Source organism: Thamnophis elegans, chromosome 10, assembly GCF_009769535.1.
Source record: "Thamnophis elegans isolate rThaEle1 chromosome 10, rThaEle1.pri, whole genome shotgun sequence".
Classification (NCBI taxonomy): domain Eukaryota; kingdom Metazoa; phylum Chordata; class Lepidosauria; order Squamata; family Colubridae; genus Thamnophis; species Thamnophis elegans.
In genome coordinates, this window is record NC_045550.1 from 25,135,126 (window position 1) to 25,154,331 (window position 19,206).

At 41.8% G+C, this 19,206-nt stretch overlaps 1 protein-coding gene across 5 annotated transcripts in view; it reads right to left on the bottom strand.

The window, feature by feature from the left end:
* Window positions 1–2,472, bottom strand: part of LDB1 (LIM domain binding 1) — a 72,739-nt gene extending 70,267 nt beyond the window's left edge. Inside the window, exon 1 of one of the 5 annotated variants that reach the window (XM_032225047.1) lies at window positions 1,977–2,470. In XM_032225047.1, coding sequence (XP_032080938.1) covers window positions 1,977–2,001 — 25 coding nt within the window. In that variant the 5' untranslated portion in view covers window positions 2,002–2,470. Of the gene's footprint in view, window positions 1–1,976 lie in introns of all 5 variants that reach the window. The other 4 variants (XM_032225046.1, XM_032225049.1, XM_032225048.1 and 1 more) reach the window with 4 other exon arrangements.
* Between the last annotated feature and the right edge of the window lie 16,734 nt (window positions 2,473–19,206).

Sequence of the window (19,206 nt, forward strand, 5' to 3'; positions counted from 1 at the left end):
AACAGGAAAGGAAAGGACTTGTTTAAAGCAGGGATTGCTGCAAGCTAAGGAAATAGATTCAGCCAGACAACAGGTAGGGGGCAATGGCGGAATCAGAGAGGTGAGCCACTCAAATATCCAGCATCAGAGCAGGCATGCGGTTCTGGCTTTCTGGTAGGGAGGAATGGTTGTGCTGCTCTATAGGAATTTACCTATATCTGGAGCAAGGAACATGATGCACTGAGACAGACAACTTGGGAAGTACTACCTGGATGTTACACAGCTGGCAGAATCTCAGCATGGAGCCGAATGCTCTTCAAGAACTGCAGGAATTCTTACAGAAAGAAACCATATCTCTGTCAACCTACAGTAGAGGAGATCATCCCTCATACCTGGAGTGAAAGGCGTCTAAATATGTCAGACTTGCCTGTTGAAAAGGGCCTAATCTATCCTTGTACAATGCATAGTTCATTTATTTCAAGCAGAGAAGCTGAAATAATCCTGTTTCTAAAGAAGACTAATACCTGAATTGCATTTCCCAATTTTGGAAAATATCTCATCCTAAATTCAATCTTCTCTATATTTATATGTCCTCTAGTAAACTCTAGTACTATTTATTATTCATTAAATTTATTTCCCACCTATTTCACTGTGGGAGGCTTAAGGTACTCCAGGAAGCTTAAAATAATCCAAAAGCTCCAGGAGCAAAGTTGTGGGGCAGTGGAAGAAACACATAATGTCTGTATCCAACTGTCATGGATGATGTCGGAAAGTAAGCAAGGCTAGCCTTGGTTGACACTTGGATGGGAAATGACCATGAAATTGCAAGGTTGCATCAATTGAGAAGACAACAACAGAATGCTTCCATGCTGTTGCCAAGCAAACAATCAAGACCTGTCCATAAAGTCACTAGGAGTCAAGCTTGACTCAAGATAAATGCTAGCTTTTTTTAAGCTAACAGTGTAGCATTTCCTTAAGTTTCATGTGAAAGAGCCATTATAGAGTACATTATAATCTATTCAGCAATGATGAATTTGTATCTATGCCAACCATGTTTAAAAGCTATGCAGATTCCATTTCTTAAAGGTGGAAGATGCTTGTCCATCCTCCACATAAACAGATGTTATCATCATCTTCCCCCCAGGCCACAAAGGCCAACTTAGCAATGCAAAGAGCTATCCCTTCAGGCAGCTCCTCCTCCATTGGGGAGCAAAGCTTTGCCCTGACACAAACAGAGCAAACTCAATAACCACATCCTTGAGAATTGGCATGCCTTCCATAATGGGCATTCATGATCCTCAACTGAAGAGATGTTTCAGATGTTAAAGTCCACCTTGAAGGAGAGGCCAGATCACATAAAACTCAGCAACTCAGCACAGCTGCATCCTTCTGCTATCAACACAAACACTCCTGGCCAATGCTCTGCCCATGCAGAGAAGCCCTAGAGAATAGGACCAACTGAGGACAGGTCCCCCTCTTAACTATTTCTGTAATTTGGGTATAGGTATCTATAATTTAGCATCTCTTCAGATTACCTGCAACATACTTCTAGTCCCCCAGTCCTCCTTTCCTTCCCCCGGAGATTGCCGCCCCTTCCAGGGATATTCCCCTTCCATAGTAACTTCCACGGATATTTACCACCCCTCAGGAACCCCAGACTTCTTTCCCAACTGATACCAACAGTTAGCGGCAAGCAAAACGGTGCATAGCATAGACACTGCGCGCCCCAATCCCAAACCGATACCAGGTTCCCCCCCACTGCCAAAAAACCGAATTCCTGCGCCCGTGCTTGTTGGGGAAACCTAAATTCCCAAATGCCATTTTTCTTTCTCCCTTGTCTTTTCATGGAAGAAGGAAGATTGCTCCGAGGTTGTTTTCCCACCGACTGTTCCCAACTGCAGAGGGGCCCGGGCAGGGGCAGGAGGAAGGAGAGTCCCTGGACTCGCAAAAAGGATGTACGCCCCAGCCCTTCTCTTTCTCCGCGCGCCGAGACTCACCTGGGCATGCACAGCCTACTGACATCTTCACATGCCCGGCCTGGCGCAGCAAAGGTGCGACGTGCCCGCTCGGCGGGTCCTGGCATCCGCCGCTCTGAGAGAGACCCCAACCGCTAGGCAAGGCCGCCCCCGATTGTGGGGCCTCCCCGCCGGGAAGCACAGCAACCGCAGTAAGTGGGGCAGCCCGATGCCTCTCTCCCTCCGCTCGTCGGCGAGTCCAGGGCTGGGCAGGGCTGAGCTTGCGTTGGCCTGGCTGTGCGCGAGACGACCCTGCGCTCCGACCGACTCGGAATCCGACCGCTGGGCTGATTAATATGCTAATTGCGCGGCGAAGGAGGAGGAGGAGGAAGAAGAAGAGGAGGAGGAGAGCGCGAGCTTGTCAAAGTGACCTGAGTAGAGTGGCGAGCCGCGATAGGGAAGGGAAGGGCGAGGAGAGAGAAGGGGGGAGGGGCAGCCATGTGACGCAGATGGAGAAAAACACACCAATCTCTGCCACAGTAGCCACCCTAGGCGGGCTCGCGCAAGGAGAGGAAAGGGGAGGGGACGGAAGGGAAGGGAGGGAACGCAAGGCAAGATGCGCGCTTCCGTGTGTGTGTGTGTGTGTGTGTGTGTGAGAGTGCGCGCGCGCGCGAGCGAGCGGCGCGCTCAGAAAAAGACATGTGCTGACACGTTTGCAGGCGTGCAGGCATGTTTGCAGTCAGAGGCACCATATAGGCTTCACTTGTGCGCAGGTTGGGGTTTGGGGGGGGGGGCGCGAATTGTGATTTAGATTAAGTAAAAAGAAAAAGAGCAAAAAAATCCTCTCATTTCCCTTTCACCGAGGCAGTACTTTTTAAAAATCCGAATTTCCGCTTTAATTAGAAATTTTCTGTCCCATATTCCGACGAGTTCAGGCTCTCCCTATGCACTGGGCTTCGCGGGAATATTTCTGGAAAGGACAAAGTGAAGGTTCTTCCAGATTGCCTGCAAAGCCTGCTTTCCAAGGATGAGCGGATTTTTGGTTAGTAGGCTCTGCTTTGTTAGGAACTAGAATCCATAGATTTACTAGGTGAAGCCAGGTACAAAAAGATAAGACATACATAGGTGGGCAAATAGGCACTCCAGAAGTGATTAAGGCTCACAGTGCTCTTCCACAAAAAAACTGATACTTCATTCACAGTGGGAATGGGGTTATTGGTTTGTAGGTGAAAAGTGTGCAGTGATTAGGAAATATTCAATCTATTGCAAATCATTCTGAGATCTGTAAATCCAAATGTCCCTTAAATCTGTCTCTCATTTAATCAACTTTTTTTTCTAGGAAAAAGCTGTATCCTTGTGTAGGAAGTTATCATCCAGCCCTCTCCCAGAAAAATGAAATATCCTAGGAAATATTGAAAAGGCAGAATATTTCTCTGGATGTGAAAAGAAAGAAACATTATTAAAAGACAGAATAGCTGCCTGCAGCTTCCTGCCCATCCCCCTTTGTCAATGAGCCATTAAAGCCTGAGCTAGTCCACTTTACATAATAAAGAGTTTTTCCTTTCAGCTCCAGAGTGATGGGATTAAGGCATGATAATATTGGCCCTTTACCCAACTCGCCACATGGCATCTGAGAACTCAACCAAACCTGGATTCAAAACGCAGCCTAGAGAGTTGCCCCTGCATGGGCCCATGGGAGTCTGACAACCAATCAGAATACAAGATCAAGATCAAAGGCCAGAGAGGGCATAAAACCAGGGACTCAGCAACTCAGTCCTCCCTTCTCTTTTCTCCACCAACATTGAAGTATGTGATCACCTTTTCTGTTCAGGGCTCAAGCCATGTGTTCCTGTCCACCATTAAAACCATTTTTCCAAGCAGCCTCCATGTCTCCAGTGTCTTTTTCCCCACTTGGAGCCGAACCCAGAAGGACATTTCTTCCAACACCATTATGGCACACGTGGCATAGGTTCACCATCACTTTAATTGTGACTGATGAGTCCTTAAATCTGTGCTCTATAACATCGGTCACCAACTGGTGGTCTGTGGACCACTGGTCTGCAAGAAAATTTTGGTGGTCCACAGAAAAATCTTTGCATTTTTGCATTTTTTTTATATTGCACTAAATCAGGAACTCTCAAACTATGGTCCCTTGGCCAGATATGGTCCGCTAAAGCAATTACTTCCACTCGCTGACAGAATGGTGTCCTTCAGGCACTTAACTTGGCTGCCTGTTGAATAGCTCCAGCACTTTCCTCCCTAGGAGTCCAGGTGCTTCTGTGAGCAGTGCGCGAAACTTCAACTGGGCTTCTCAAATGACAGAGTTTGCAGGAGGCCAATTTAGCGCCAGGGCTGGCTACAAGAGAAACATTCATACTTGGCCGTATTTGAGATTCCTAGCTGCAATGGACAGCAAACCTAGGGTTGACCCCTGGACTCTTCTCTCTTCTAACAGGTGGCCAAGCTAAGTGCTTGAAGGACCCCATCCCGTCACGAATTCATATTAGTAGTCCACGAGATTTAAAATTTAAAACCAAAAGGTTGGTGACCCCTGCTCTATAGGATCATTGTATGCTACTCTTTCACATTTTTTCCATCTATCTTTCTGGGTTCTGATTCACCTTTTTTAATCTGTTTTCTTTTTTGCTTTCAAAATTTAGTACATCTTCCAGATTTCCTTTTGCTGAGATTAAATCTTTCCTAAGAGAAACATCCTACAATTACTTGTTAAATAGAAAGCAGAAAATCAACAAATAACTGAATATATTCATAATATATCTAAGAAACCTATTTAAGATATTTCAACTCTGATTTGAAACAAAAACAAAACATGAAATGATTAAAAACTGTTAATATAATGCTGGTATTAAAAGTGGCAAAATTAAACGAACACTTGTTAATTATCATACGTATACACTTATATTGTACATGTAAGAACTTTTCCCCTGTATTCATAATAAATCATAAACTACATGTAAGGAATTATTATTTTGATATTGTCATCAGAAAAATGATTGATACTTCCTTAACAGTAATCACCAAATATTCTATTTCTTCATAATTTCAGTAGAGGCCTTGTAGAAAGCCTTTTTATAGATGTTCTGGTTCATATCTTTAACTTTACATAAAAATGAATAGATAGGCTTTGATTAATTATTTAGTCCAACTGAGGGTAAACCTGTGTGATGGTAGATTCCTTCAGGGCAGATTTCTTACTTAGCAGCATGTCCTGCAGCCAATGTAATTGTTGAACCAAAGGGGTTGAGTATTAATGGGTTTGGTTTATGTTTCCCTAAACAAATAATGGAGGGACATACATTTTATACTGTTATTAAAGAGTAATGTTTTCTATTATTATTCACCACAATTTTGCCAATACACCTCTTTTCAGATTAATACCTCCCTGGACTACATAAATCATGAGAAGGAATATGTATCATATTTCAAGAAAAGGATTGGTCAATATAAAAATTTCATTTGTTTAAAAAAATATACCCAACTCTTTAGGCTTCTGTATAAGAGGGGGGGGGAATGAGTGCTTTGATATAATATGCCTATTTGACCAATCTTTTACCTTTACTTAAAAAAAAATCCAGAGACTTGATAAACTAGAGTTAAAGTTAGAATTATACCATTCTTTTAAGAATTAGACTGCAGCATAGGATATTTTTATTTATTTATTCTTTCTTTTAGAGTATTTTGTCAATTGTATGCCTCTTTTGCCTTGGATATGCTATTCGTTATCAAATGTATTTTTAAATGGCTGACCAGAGCAGATTCTTACATGGATATAATAATTCCAGAGCTAGGCAAGCACCCTCTCTATGAATGAATGACATAATAGGCTAATATATTATGGGAATAATGGCTAAACACAAGTAAAGCATACTTAAGATAACCTGGAATTTTTTTCATAGTCTTACACCTTCTCTGGAACCAGGAAACTGTCTTCTTCAACTCAATTAGAAAAACCATTCTAGATGGTTGTAATCCTATAGAAAATGCACAGAGGCAAAGATGATGTCATTAGCTAAGGTCTCATAGTGCCTATGTCTGGTGAAGAAACCGGTTGGGAATTTTCCAGCAGTTTTAGCAAAGGACAAAGAAATCACAGAGGAGATGTCATGGGAGGAGTTGCTGTAATAAAAACATAAAAAGGAGGCCCTATAGGGAACACAAGGTTCCTGCTGACTGGAGCCAGATCCTTCAGCAGGAATTGGTGGTATGAAAGAGATTTCCAAGCATGAGCTCATTTTGGCAAACCAGATAGAAAGTAGTACTTTACTGTTAAAATCCAGCTTTATGTTTACAGAATGGGAAAAGGAAAGCTAGAAAATATTCTTAACTTTTCAGAAGAAATTGCACATAACTTCAAAATTGTTTTACTATATTATCGTTTGGCCAAGTAATAAACATTGAAGTAATTCTCCTTTACAAGATAGGATGCTATTTATATTCATTAATAGTGGAAAAAATTACTCTCATTATATGGTGCATTTCTATAATGAATTTACCCAGCAGGAAGTACTTAGAGAATATGTAAGTTGAATTGGAAATACAAGAAAAAATGCCACTTCAAGGATACTGTAAAACAAAATGTATTCCTTATAAGGATTGTATTATTAAAAATGGGGCTGCTCAGATATAAAAGGAGAGGAAAAATAGGAAAACAATGGAAATTAATTATCTTTCATACACAGTTCCCAATGAAATAATGTCCAAATTATCTGCTTGTGTATACTCCTGCTTCAGAGTATACACAATATCTATAAAGATGAAAGAAGAATGACACTTGCTTTTTGATTAGATGTTAAGAAGCCTCACACTGAGGACAAAGTCACATGTTTTATAGAAATTCAAGATTAGAAAAACCAACTTCTTAGCAGAATTAAGTCAACACAGCTATAAAGAAAAATGACACAAGATAAAATAGTTTACAAAAGACACACTGGAGAAAGTAAAACAGTGTTTCCAAAGATACAACTTATTTAAGCTATAGGAGAAGAAGCTACCTTTAAGTGAGTTACATTTCACTGGCTAATCTGATCCAACTGATTGACTGATTATGTGCCATCAAGTTGTTGTCAACTCTGACTGAACACAAAGATATTCTCCAGGACAATCTGTCCATAATTTTGGAAATGCAAACAGCATGGCTGGGTCAACAGGAAAAAATGTGGTTATCATCAAGCTGCTTGCATATAGTCATTTTAGCTCCATTCTGAATTCAAATCACAGAGTAGAATTTACAGTGTGGGATTTTTGAACATGGATTTCCTGTGAAAATGTAATGATTTTGATTTTTCTTTAAAGTCTAAAAAGAACATGGTCTACTGATAAACTATTTAGATGAATTTCCTGGGTATCTCCAGCTCATAGGTGATACTATAGCAAGCTATAGAATAACACATGTCTTTGTTCTCTTTGCATTCCTACAAAGAGGAATAAATGGAAAGCAACATTGCTGATCTACATCAAAAAGGTCTGGGTGTGTCATAGATTTTGGCAGCCTTGATTAGATCTGAAGTAATCAGGAGGTCAGCACAAGTCTATCAACATGCACTCATAGCTTAGCCTCTGATGCATTGCACAACACAGTTATTTAGCTCTTGAAAGCTTTATGCTAAATTATTTTTCCCTTTTCAGATACAGTTTTCAAAGGCTTCTTTAAACCAGGAAAAAGAACTTGAGAAACTGGCATCTGGGAAGAAAGGATAGGATAAATCTGCAGTTGCTGAGTTCTCAATTCTAATATACTTTAAAAACAACTCATATCTGAAATGTTGTGTTAGTTTCAGCCTTTCCAAAGTGACGCTTTGTTCAGTATTGATGGCAGTAAAGAGCTATACATAGTTTGAAGATAGGTTATAGTGGCAGTCAGCTTAGAATTTAATCCAGAGACATTCTTCATTTCCCTTATGTTTATTTAATATTAAATGTATCTTCCATCTTTCTGTTGTATAAACACTCAACAGCTTACAACAATTTAAAATGCATAATATAAAACACAGTAAAATAGTATGTAGTTAAAATCATTTCATTAAAATATTGTGAATCAGTATCTGCTTAGCCTTCTATTTCAGCAGAGATCTAAGAATAATTCTTATTTTTTCAATTGTTATATTAGAGTTTGCATTGACTTTTTCCAATATAGTCTTAGGTAGAGGATTTATTTATCCAAAGACATGTGCAGTATTTATTCATCCAGAGATTACAGAGATTTCTGTTCCTTTTGAAGGCTTGTCAGTTTCTTTACAGTTGTTTTTTAAAAAGCTGCTGTCCTTACCTTAAGCATGCTGAAATTCAGGTACTGGTACTTGCCCAATCTTGGAAGGTGTAGGCTCCAGTCTGGGCTGAAGAAATCCGGATAACCACTAGATGGCAGCAAAAAGACAGCTCTAATTTGTAACTATTCCCTGAGTGACCACACTTACTCAGATCTGACTGTTGTTACAGGGAGCTCTACAGATGCTGAGATAAGCAGCTAACTCTTCTGTGTTGAGAGCTGCCTGGACTTTTGACTTCTGTGGCATGGAGTTCCACAGGAGTTTTGATAATAACTGTAATATCAAGAGGAGGGGAGCTGAGTGTTAAAAAGTTTGCAGACATCCCACTGAATGCATGCCATCTGACTTTGAAGTAAAAATAATTTATTGATTTGTTTAATTAATAAATAGAAAATGATGTATCCACATAAACATTAGTTGGTTGGTCTTTCTGATAACTAGATTTGGGTAATGTGGATGCTTGTCTATACCTCATACAGATTAAGAAGGCAAAATAAAAGGAATTGTTTGAACTCTGAGAGTTGTACTTTCATGCTTTGGAGGGATGTTAAACATGTAAGATTGGGGAAGGTATCAAAAACCCCACTGAGAGGACCATAAACTGGCTCCAGTTTTGTAATCATCCAGGCGACTAGAGGATTCCAATAAAAGAATAAAAGAAATTGGTGTATCCCAAAAGAGAGACAACTGTGATTTTCTCTTGTAAACAGATTTTGTATTTTCAGGTTAGTTAATATGCTGGAGAAGAGATAACCATATTTCTCTATAAAATTATGCTCTTTTATTTTTCATGTACAGTAGTAGAAAGACTAGTAATTTAAACACAATGATGGCCACTGTAATTCTCCCTCAGTTATTTATATTAGGGTTAAGTTATGCAGACTTCAGTTTTCTTCTTCCACACAGTAATGTCTAAATTAAAATTGTATGAAGAGGAGTAGGTAATGGAAACAATGGTGACTGATTCCTCACTTCTGAAGCTATTGTTCGACTTTTTTCATCAGGTTAACCTGGAACCAATTAAATAGTGGACAAGAATCCAGAAATTTCCAATAATAGGCTTTATGGTAGAAAGGTTGTCAGGCCCAAAACCACGAATAAGACATGTTGACTCTCTGTTTTCTTTATTGTTTCATACCTGTAACAAAATCTTTCCAGACTGAATACTCTATTAACTGTATCTACAATATATTGTGAACTATAATTAGTTCTTGACTTATGACCATATTTGAGCTATCTGTTGTTAAGTGAGATACCGTATTTTTCGGAGTATAAGACGCACTGGAGTATAAGACACACAAAGGTTTTGAAGAGGAAAATTAAAAAAAAGTTTTTGCACTCTGTAGACCTCCCCAAAACAGCTGGTTTTTCACAAAAATTGGCCTGGTCCCCCCCCCCAAAAGGGCATGAATAGCCTTTAGGAGGCTTGTACAGTGCTCCTGGGGGGTGCCCCCCCAAATGAGCAAAAAATGGGCCCATTCTTGTAAAAAAAAAAGAGCATGCATAGCCTTTAGGAAGCTTATAGAGTGCTCCTGGGGGGGAGAGCAAAATTGAGCAAAAAACAGCCCGTTTTTCGCTCATTTCTACCCTCCCCAGCTCCCAGGAGCACTCTGCAAGGCTTCTAAAAGCTATGCATGGCCATTTTGGTGAAGTGATGAGGTTTCAGGAGGCAAAAAAATACTGTATTCAGTGTATAAGACGCACCCAGATTTTCAGCCTCATTTTTGAGGGAAAAGGTTGCATCTTATACTCCGAAAAATACAATAGTTGTTAAGTGCATTTTTCCCTGTTTTACCACTCTTTTTGCCACAATTGTTAAGTGAATTGCTGCAGTTCTTAAGTTTATAACACACTTGTTAAGTGAATCCTACTTGCCCATTGACTTTGCTTGTCAGGTTGCAAAAGATGATCCCATGACCCTGGGACACTGCAACTGTCATAAATATGAGTCGGTTGCCAAGAATGTGAACTTTGATCGTGACCATGTGGATGCTACAACAGTCATATGAAAACTGGTCATAAGTCAGTTTTTCAGTGCTGTTGCAACCTTGACTGGTCACTAACTGTTGTAAGTCAAGGGAGAGAAAAACGCCCTCTAATGGCCACCTATATATAGGCATGTATTGCTGAATCATCCTCATTGCATCAGCTTACAGTTTACAACCTTATATCAGCTGGCAGCTATTAAGTCCTCATTACCTGACACTTCATTAAGAACTGAAGGAAACTCTCTTAATGAATGCCATAAAACTTGCAATTTCAAAGGTTCTTAATATTTGAAAGCAGTAAAAAAGTAATTCAAAAAGTGATTTAAGAAATGAGACTTGGACAAATTTTGTGTCCAAATAGGTTGCATTATAACTGAGTTTAACCGCTTGGCTCACAAGTAAAAAAGCCAGAAGACCAGACCAGACCTTGGGTTTGGTGAGCAAAAATCTATGACCACTGTTGATTATAAATTAAGGTTAAATATGCTATTCCCTAACCACAATATAATCCATGATCTGGGTTCAAAAATTTTAGTCTAACTACCAAGTAACTGTACAGGTTGTGCAGGCCAAACTTGGTGTTCAATAACATCCTTTTATTAATGACTCAAATGCCTAAATTAATTTTTATTAATGACTCAGGAAGAAGAAAATTTAGGTGGGAGGTACTCAGTTCCATTGCCACTCCACCCCCATATATGCACACATTAATTCCCAATGGATAACTTAATTATTCAAGGTGAATTTCCAGTACAGGAAATTGCAACCATTTGTTTAGTGACCTTTCAAGGTTACAACAGCCCTGAAAAAAGTGACTCATTACAATTTTTCACACTTACAACTGTTGCAGCACCTCCATAGCAACATCGTCAAAATTCATAGGTTTGGCAACTGGCATGCATTTATGAAGCATGCACTAATTGCTGTAGTACAACTTTTTTAAACAGGAAAAATTCATGTGGTTAAATAATCCACATTATGTGCTCCAGAATGAATTTCTAAACTTATCAAAAATCCACAAAAGCTTTGGATGTGTCATCAATAATAACAACCCTGGAATAGACCACCAAACACTGCTGGACTACCATAGTGAGATTTTCATTTCTGGTTCACTTTGGCACTTTTCTTAATACTCTGTTTCCCTGAAAATAAGACCTTCCCGGCTAATAAGCACAATTGAGCTTTTGAACGCATGGGCTAAAATAAGCCCTCCCCTCAAAATAAGCTCTCCCCGAAAATATTGCAACAGAGGAGCAGTCATGAGGTGACCACCCTCACAGCCTCCTGCACCTCAAAAATAATAAGACCTCCCTGAAAATAAAGCCAAGTGCTTATTTTGGGGGTCAAGAGAAAATAAGGCCCTGTCTTATTTTCGTGGAAACACGGTGTTTCAGTCATACCTTTTTGCTACAGGGTACTCCAATCCTTACAGAGGCTTTGGCATATTCAAAGTGTCCTGCTACTGTCCGCAGCTCTCTATAAACAGGGCAGGAAGCACAGAAGTGCCACCTAGAGAACGAACCAGGAAAATATGCACAGCATGATGTTTCTCACTTTCTTAAGTCTCCTGTTATGGGCATGATGTGCTCTAATTAAAGGTCATAATTTATTTGTTTTATTTATTCCTCACCTTTGTTATTTTGTAGTTAATAACTCAAGGTGGCTAACATACCTAATGTTTCTTTCTCTTCCTATTGTCCCCATAACAGCATGTTCCCCATGTTGCTGTTGGGCTGAGAAAGTGTAACTGGCCCAAAATCACATAGCTGGCTTTCAGGCTTAAGGTGGGACTAAAACTCACAGTCTTCTGGCTTCTAGTTTGGCACCTTAACCACTACACCAAATTGGTTCTTTGCTAGACCTGCACTTCTTTCTGGAAGTCCCCATTTTTCTTAGCTAACAATGGCAAATCACTATGAGTATATCAAACCTGTATACTACAATTTACTATTGTTTTGATCACTATATTGTATCATACATTGGCAATATATTTATTAGAAATTGACAAATTGAAAAGGATAATAAGCAAATAAATGGATGATAAAGGTATCAAGGGCTACATATTATCTCCGCTTTTGCAACCAATGTATATTAATGTCTATTGCTAGGAAATTTAGTAGGAAAATGTTATAATACTCATGTCTTCTTAACAGATTTTCCACTGGTATCTGACTGGTTTTTGTGGAAATAGAATATTGGCTTTAAAAGGTCTTTAGATTGATCTAGCATGCACTTTTCTTAGACTTGGCAAAAGTAGATGACAATCTATACCCTACACATAGACAGCAGGAATAAAAAGACAGAATGTGTAAAAAGCTACACCCATTTCTGTCATCAGAAAGGAGTTTATTCTTACTATAATTTTATTTCACTCAAGTGGGTTATGGAAAATAAGGATTTCAAAACAGTCAGATACATCTTATTAGGCATATAAAAATATTGGTATATAAAACAATAAAAGATACAAAGAATCAAAGGCATAAAGATAATAAAAATACTTATCATAAATCTACTGAACTAGAGAAAATAATCTTTATTTAGAAAAATATTTAAACATTTATCTACATATATCTTAAGAAAATTCTCAAAACATACATATGCAACTATGTTTTATTTGTTTCTTTGCTTACTAGTTTGTTATCCTGACACAATCTGGTGACTCTTGATGCTTAGAATGTCACAATAAAAACAATAAAATTAAAACAGAAAGAAAAGTAGACCAGAATTTCCCAAGGAAAAAAAGGTGTCTGTTGGTGAATGAGAGGCTTACTAAAATAAAGAAGCCCACAAATTCTCATCCCTTTCTCCTCTTTCATGTGTGGATGAGTGATAATCAAAGGACCTGAAAACAATACCAAGAAACTATAAACAGCTAGGCATGAAAGCCCAAAATGTTGGGAACATGTTACATTTTTATTTGGTGTTTTCAACAAAAGGTCAATACTCAATGAGGGAACAGATTTTAGAAGTAAACCATTAAAGAATGGTGCTATCAAGTGAACTTTGGATTCCTAGACCACAGCCTATTGAACTTACATGAAAGGTGCCTTTCTGAGGGAGACGGATGGTTCAGAAATATGAAGGAAAGGAGGGAGACAGAGAGAGAGAAAAGAAAGAAAAGAATAGCAATAGCAATAGCAGTTAGACTTATATACCGCTTCATAGGGCTTTCAGCCCTCTCTTAGTGGTTTACAGAGTCAGCATATTGCCCTCAACAACAATCCGGGTCCTCATTTTACCCACCTCGGAAGGATGGAAGGCTGAGTCAACCCTGAGCCGGTGAGATTTGAACAGCCGAACTGCAGAACTGAAGTCAGCTGAAGTAGCCTGCAGTGCTGCATTTAGCCACTGCGCCATCTCGGAAAGGGGCTCAGAATGAACTAAGACTTGCAATAAATGCCAAAAATAGTTTGTTTGTTTTTTAAATGTCAACATGTGAAAGAAAACTATTGGTCCACTAATGGGAAAAGATGGCAAGGAGGTGACAGATAGCATGGATAAAGTGGAACTGTTTACCGTATTTTTCAGAGTATAAGATGCACACTTTTCCCTCAAAAAAGAGGCTGAAAATCTGGGTGCGTCTTATACACTGAATACATCCTTTTTTGCCTCACGAAACCCCGCCCCTTTCACCAAAATGGCCATGCATAGCCTCTAGGACAGTGTTTTTCAACCTTTTTTGTGCAAAGGCACACTTTTTTCATGAAAAAAATCACGAGGCACACCACCATTAGAAAATGTTAAAAAAATTTAACTCTGTGCCTATATTGACTATATATAAAGTAATTCTCCCACGGCACACCTTACACTATGTCACGGCACACTAGTGTGCTGCGGCACAGTGGTTGAAAAACACTGCTCTAGGAAGCTTTTAGAGAGCTCCTGGGGGCTGGGGAGTTTTAAGTTTGAGCCTCTTTGGTGGAGCAGACAGCGCGTTCCGTCAAACCGTTCCCAGCAAGGTGGAACGGAGCCACTGGCGCATGGTGAATGCCTAAGCCCATTAAGTAGAGCTGGAACTCCTCAGAAGTAAACTGGGGGCCAATGTCCGACTAGCACATCAGGGAGGCCATGGGTGGTGAACAGGAAGTCTAGTATGCGGATAGTGGCCGCAGAAGTAGTGCTTTTCATAGGAAAAGTTCGACCTATTTGGACTAGGCGTCGACAACAATTAGGAAGGTGAAGCCAGCCATGGGACCCATGAGGTCGACATGTAGTCGACTCCATGGGGCCATGGGCTGTTCCCAGTCCCTGTGCGGAACAGTGGGAGGCGCCGGCCGCACACTTTGGCAAGACATGCAGTGCTGCACCCAGGCAGCGATGTCAGCATCCATGGAGGGCCACCAGACATAGCCACGGCTCAGACTTTTCATCCAGACAATGCCTGGGTGTCCTTCGTGGAGGCGTGTCAGTACCGCATAGCAAAGAAACGTGGGAATGACAACGCGGGCACTCCATAGAAGGCAGTCCTGTAGGACTGACAGTTCAGTGCGGCAACGGAAGAAGGGGAGGAATTGAGGCTCCCGGGAACAGAAGGGCCAGCCCCTGCGGACAGCGTCCATGACATTGGAGATGACGGGGTCAGTGATAGAGGACTGAGCAATGTCCGATGCGGACATAGGCAGGCATAAGTCCTCAATGAGGCAAATAGAGTCAGTTGGGGCAGGATCGGAGAGTATGGTGGGCAGGGGGCAGCAGCTTAAGGCATCAGCATGGCCCATATGGTGGCCAGGCTGGTAAATGAGGGAGTAAGTGTAAGCAGCCAGGAACTCTGCCCACCTGGACATCCTTGGGGAAATAATAGTCGGGGTAGGTCGATCCCCGGCAAGGATCCCTAGGAGGGGTTTGTGATCAGTCAGAATAGTAAAAGGGCAGCCGTATAGTGATGAAAGCGTTTTACCCCTGCAACGGTGGCCAGCGCTTCCTTATCCAACTAGCTGCTCAGCTGTCAGCATTTCTTCATTCAGTAATCAGGAAAGAAAACCACTGGATTCCATTTGTTGAAATCAAGTGTACTTTTACTAATTATAAATGAAGCAGTAGCAAAGCGGAGGCTGACATCAGCCTTGGATAAGGTGCAGGTATAAAATGCAGTCGGAGCCTCCGACCGTCAGAGAAGGCATGGCTCAGGACGGCCCTGATGCCAAAGGGAGAAGCGTCACAGGCAAGAAGCAGGGGCAGGCGCTTGTTGTATTGTACCAAAATGGGGGGGGGCGTCAAGGAGCGTTTGACAGCCGCGAGCGCATGCGGAGACGGGGCAGCAGCGACTGTAAGGTGTCCCAGGACATGATGGATTGTGTGGATCCTGTGTCCAGTTCCATGGAGCAGGGGCAGTCTTCCAGGAGGATTAGGATGTGGAGCTTACCCCGACCCCCTATAGAAGAAGAGGCCAAGTCGATGACCCATTCGGGGCACGCCTCGTCAGCATCCCCAATGGAGAGGTTGTTCTGGCAGCGAGCCATAGGAGGTGCAGGTGGGTGGTAGACGGCAGCAGGCAGGTTGGCCGGGCGCAGGTCGGTGGTGGCCGAACGGCAGATGGACCCCAAGTGATCCTTCTTGCCGCATTTGCGGCATACAGTGGAGCGGAAGCGGCAGGAAGAACGTTGGTGCCGGCCTCCGCAGCTCAGGCAGGGGCGACTGTCCTTGTGTGACAGGGACTGCAAGCGGTCGATGGCCAGGTCCTGCTCTGACTGGAAAGTGTTAGAGACCTGCTGGCGGTGAACAGTTGAGGTAGGAAACATAGGAGCCAAAGGCGGAGAGAAACGGCGGAGATCTGGCGTGGACTGGTCAGCCATCTCAGATGCACGGGCTTCGTCCACTACGATCTTGAGGATTAGTTTAGACCTAGATAGAATGCAGCGGCAAAGGTTGATATCCCTGAGGCCATAGATAAACTGTTCGAGCAGTGCCTCATCGAGATCAACAAATTCACAGTTAATGGCAGCTGCCCGCAGTGCAGCCACATAGTGACTGATAGATTGTCCTTCAGTCTGTACACAACAGCGGAAAAATTGACGCCATGCGGATCAGGAGGGAGCAGGCTCGTAGTGAGTTTTGAGCTTAGTTAGTAGTAACTCCCAAGGGATATCATGGACCAGAGTAGGTAGAGATAGTGCCCTAGCAGTAGCGAACATCTCTGATCCACAGTAATTCAAAAAGATGCCTTGCTTCCGGTCGATAGAAAGGCTGGTAAGATCATGGGCTAAGAGAAAACATTCAAAGCGTTCAAGGAACACGTCCCATGATTCAGCCTCAGGCCGGAAGGGCGAAAAAACAGAAGCAGTAGCCATAGGAGGCACTTGGTGTGGATCCGTGTCACCCGTCCTCGTCGCCAGTTTTAAGTTTGAGGCGGCAATAACTGAGGAGGCGCCAGGAACATTAACCGGTTTATTAACAACAAGAACTGACAGGCAACAACAACAGCAGAACCTGTCTGACAGCTATTTATACTTGGTTCACTGACAAAACCGCGAAGCCCTTATCCGCGCTGACATAAGCGCTAACGGCAAATCCGCGCCATCCAAAGCGCTAAGGAAAAAGGCGACCCTAGCGCGACGACATAACCTCAGAGGGCAAATCTGCGGCTTCCGAAGCACTCAGCACCCTAACCCTAAACCAAACCCCTAAACCTAATCCTAACCCTTACCTTAATTTAAATCGGCTTTCTGCCACCGCGCTGTTTTAAAGAGCCCTTAAACCAAACCCCTAAACCTAATCTTAACCCTTACCTTAATTCAAATTGGCTTTCTGCCGCCGTGCTGTTTTAAAGAGCCCTTCTGTCGCCGCGCTGTTGTCGCCGAGGTGATGACGTCGCGGTGATGTCGCGACTTTAGCGACGTGGTTTTATCGCCGCTATTTTGACGAGCACGGTTTTGTCGGGCCACGTTATACTTATAGCTGTCAGACGGGGAAACAATGGGAGCTCTGTATTTCTCCCGCCGGCAAGCAGGCACGTCTTGGCTAATCAGAGGCATTTCACACAGCGCCATCTTCTGGCCACATCCGATGGAACACAACAGGGAGGACAGAAATGGGCAAAACAGTCCCAATTTTTTGTTCAATTTTGCCCCGCCCCCAGGAGCACTCTATAAGCTTCCTAAAGGCTATCGATGCCCTTTTTAAAAAACAAAAAATGGGCCTGTTTACATGAAAAATGGGCCTTTTTTTGCTCATTTTTGGCCCCCCAACTGCTCGTAGGAGCACTGTGCAAGCTCCCTAAAGGCTATTCATGCCTTTTTGGGGGGGGGGGAACGGGCCTGTTTTCGCGAAAAACGGGCCATTTCTGAGAGATTTGCAGAGTCCAAAAACTTTTTTTTATTTTCCTCTTCAAAACCTTGGTGCATCTTATACTCCGGTGCGTCTTATACTCTGAAAAATACGGTAATCCATTCTTTGCAATCCAACCTATAAAAGGTTAAGTGAATCATGCAGTTCTTAAGAGAATCTGGCTTCTCCCATTGACTTTGCTTGTTGAAAGCCATCTGGGAAGGTTACAAATGGTGATCACATGACTGCAGGGCAATGCAACTGTCATAAATACAAGCCAGTTGCCAAATGCTCAAATTTTGATCACGTGACTATGGACATGCTGCAATGGTTGTAAGTGAAAAATGGTCATGACCTTTTCCAGAGCCATTGTAACAGACTTGTCACTAAATAAATGGTTGTAAGTCAAGCACTATCTGCAATAAGCTTTCCATTCACTGTCTCTTCAAATTTTTAAATTTCAAAATTTCAATTTGAAACTTCATAACAGATTCAAGGTAAAACTAATCAATTTTATGATGGAAATGAACAGCCCATAATCATCATGCCGGTCTACTAATTTCATCCTTGGAATGTGATTCCTAGAAAGAGAAATTTTGTTGCCTGACAGAATCAAAGCCCTGCAACATTTCTCCTTCTCTGATTGCAGGTGCTTTTGAAGAAGTGGTTTATATATTCAAGGACATTTGCAAGATCTTTCTATTGTCAATAACTTGAAAATGACTTGTCCACTCCCCCAAGTCTCCTCTTCCTTCTTATCACAACTCAGTCTGGCAACATTCCCAGTTACCAAGCCTCCAATATTCTCTAGGACAGTGGTTCCCAAACTTGGCAACTTTAAGACTTGTGGACTTCAACTCCCAGAATTCAATCTCCAGAGCTGGCTGGAGAATTCTGGGAGTTGAAGTCCACAATCTTAAAGTTGCCAAGTTTGGGAACCACTGCTCTAGGAGTCTGGGACATACAAACTTAGAAACTCTGGAAATGAGTTCTGAAGGGCGAGAGGGAGGCTTCTCGCTGAGGGCCAAGTGCAGGTTGTCCCTTTGCTCACCTTGGGAAGTGCTGCTAATCTGTTGCTACACAAACTTCAAAGAAATTGCATTCACACATAGTAAACCAAACTATAGTTTCTCTGCACAGGGATCCCCAATACTTCTGAATCATTGGGAAAATGTGGAATTTTAAGAACACTCCTTACTTATTCATGGTTGCTACAAAGAGCTTTTTTGTTGTTTTTGTTCAGTTGTGTCTAATTCTTGGGAGACTGACTGGACAAGTTCCTGCACCTTTCTTGGCAAGATTTCAGAAATTGCTTGCCATTGTCTCCTTTCCAGACCTGAGAGAGCATGAATGGCTCAAGGCCACCCAGCTGGCTTTGTGCCTAAAGCAGGATTAGAATTTAAGGTCTCCAGGTTTGTAATCTGATGCCTTAACTGCTGCCCTGACCTGGCTCTCTACCACAAAAAATATATGCTGTTACAAAAGCTTCATCACAGAGGGCAAACTTGGAAGCTTATCCATAGTCCTCCATTTGGCCACTGCAGTTCTACCATCTCAGTTTATCATGGTCTTTGGGTGAAGAAGAGTATTTGCAATATGACTCCAGACTATATTTTCTCAGCACTGCTAATATTTATATGTCTCTGATATCTGTGTGGGATTTTTGGAAATAAGAGACTTCACTTATAATTGCACTCTTTGCCTTGCAGCATGCTTATTTTATTTTTTTATTGC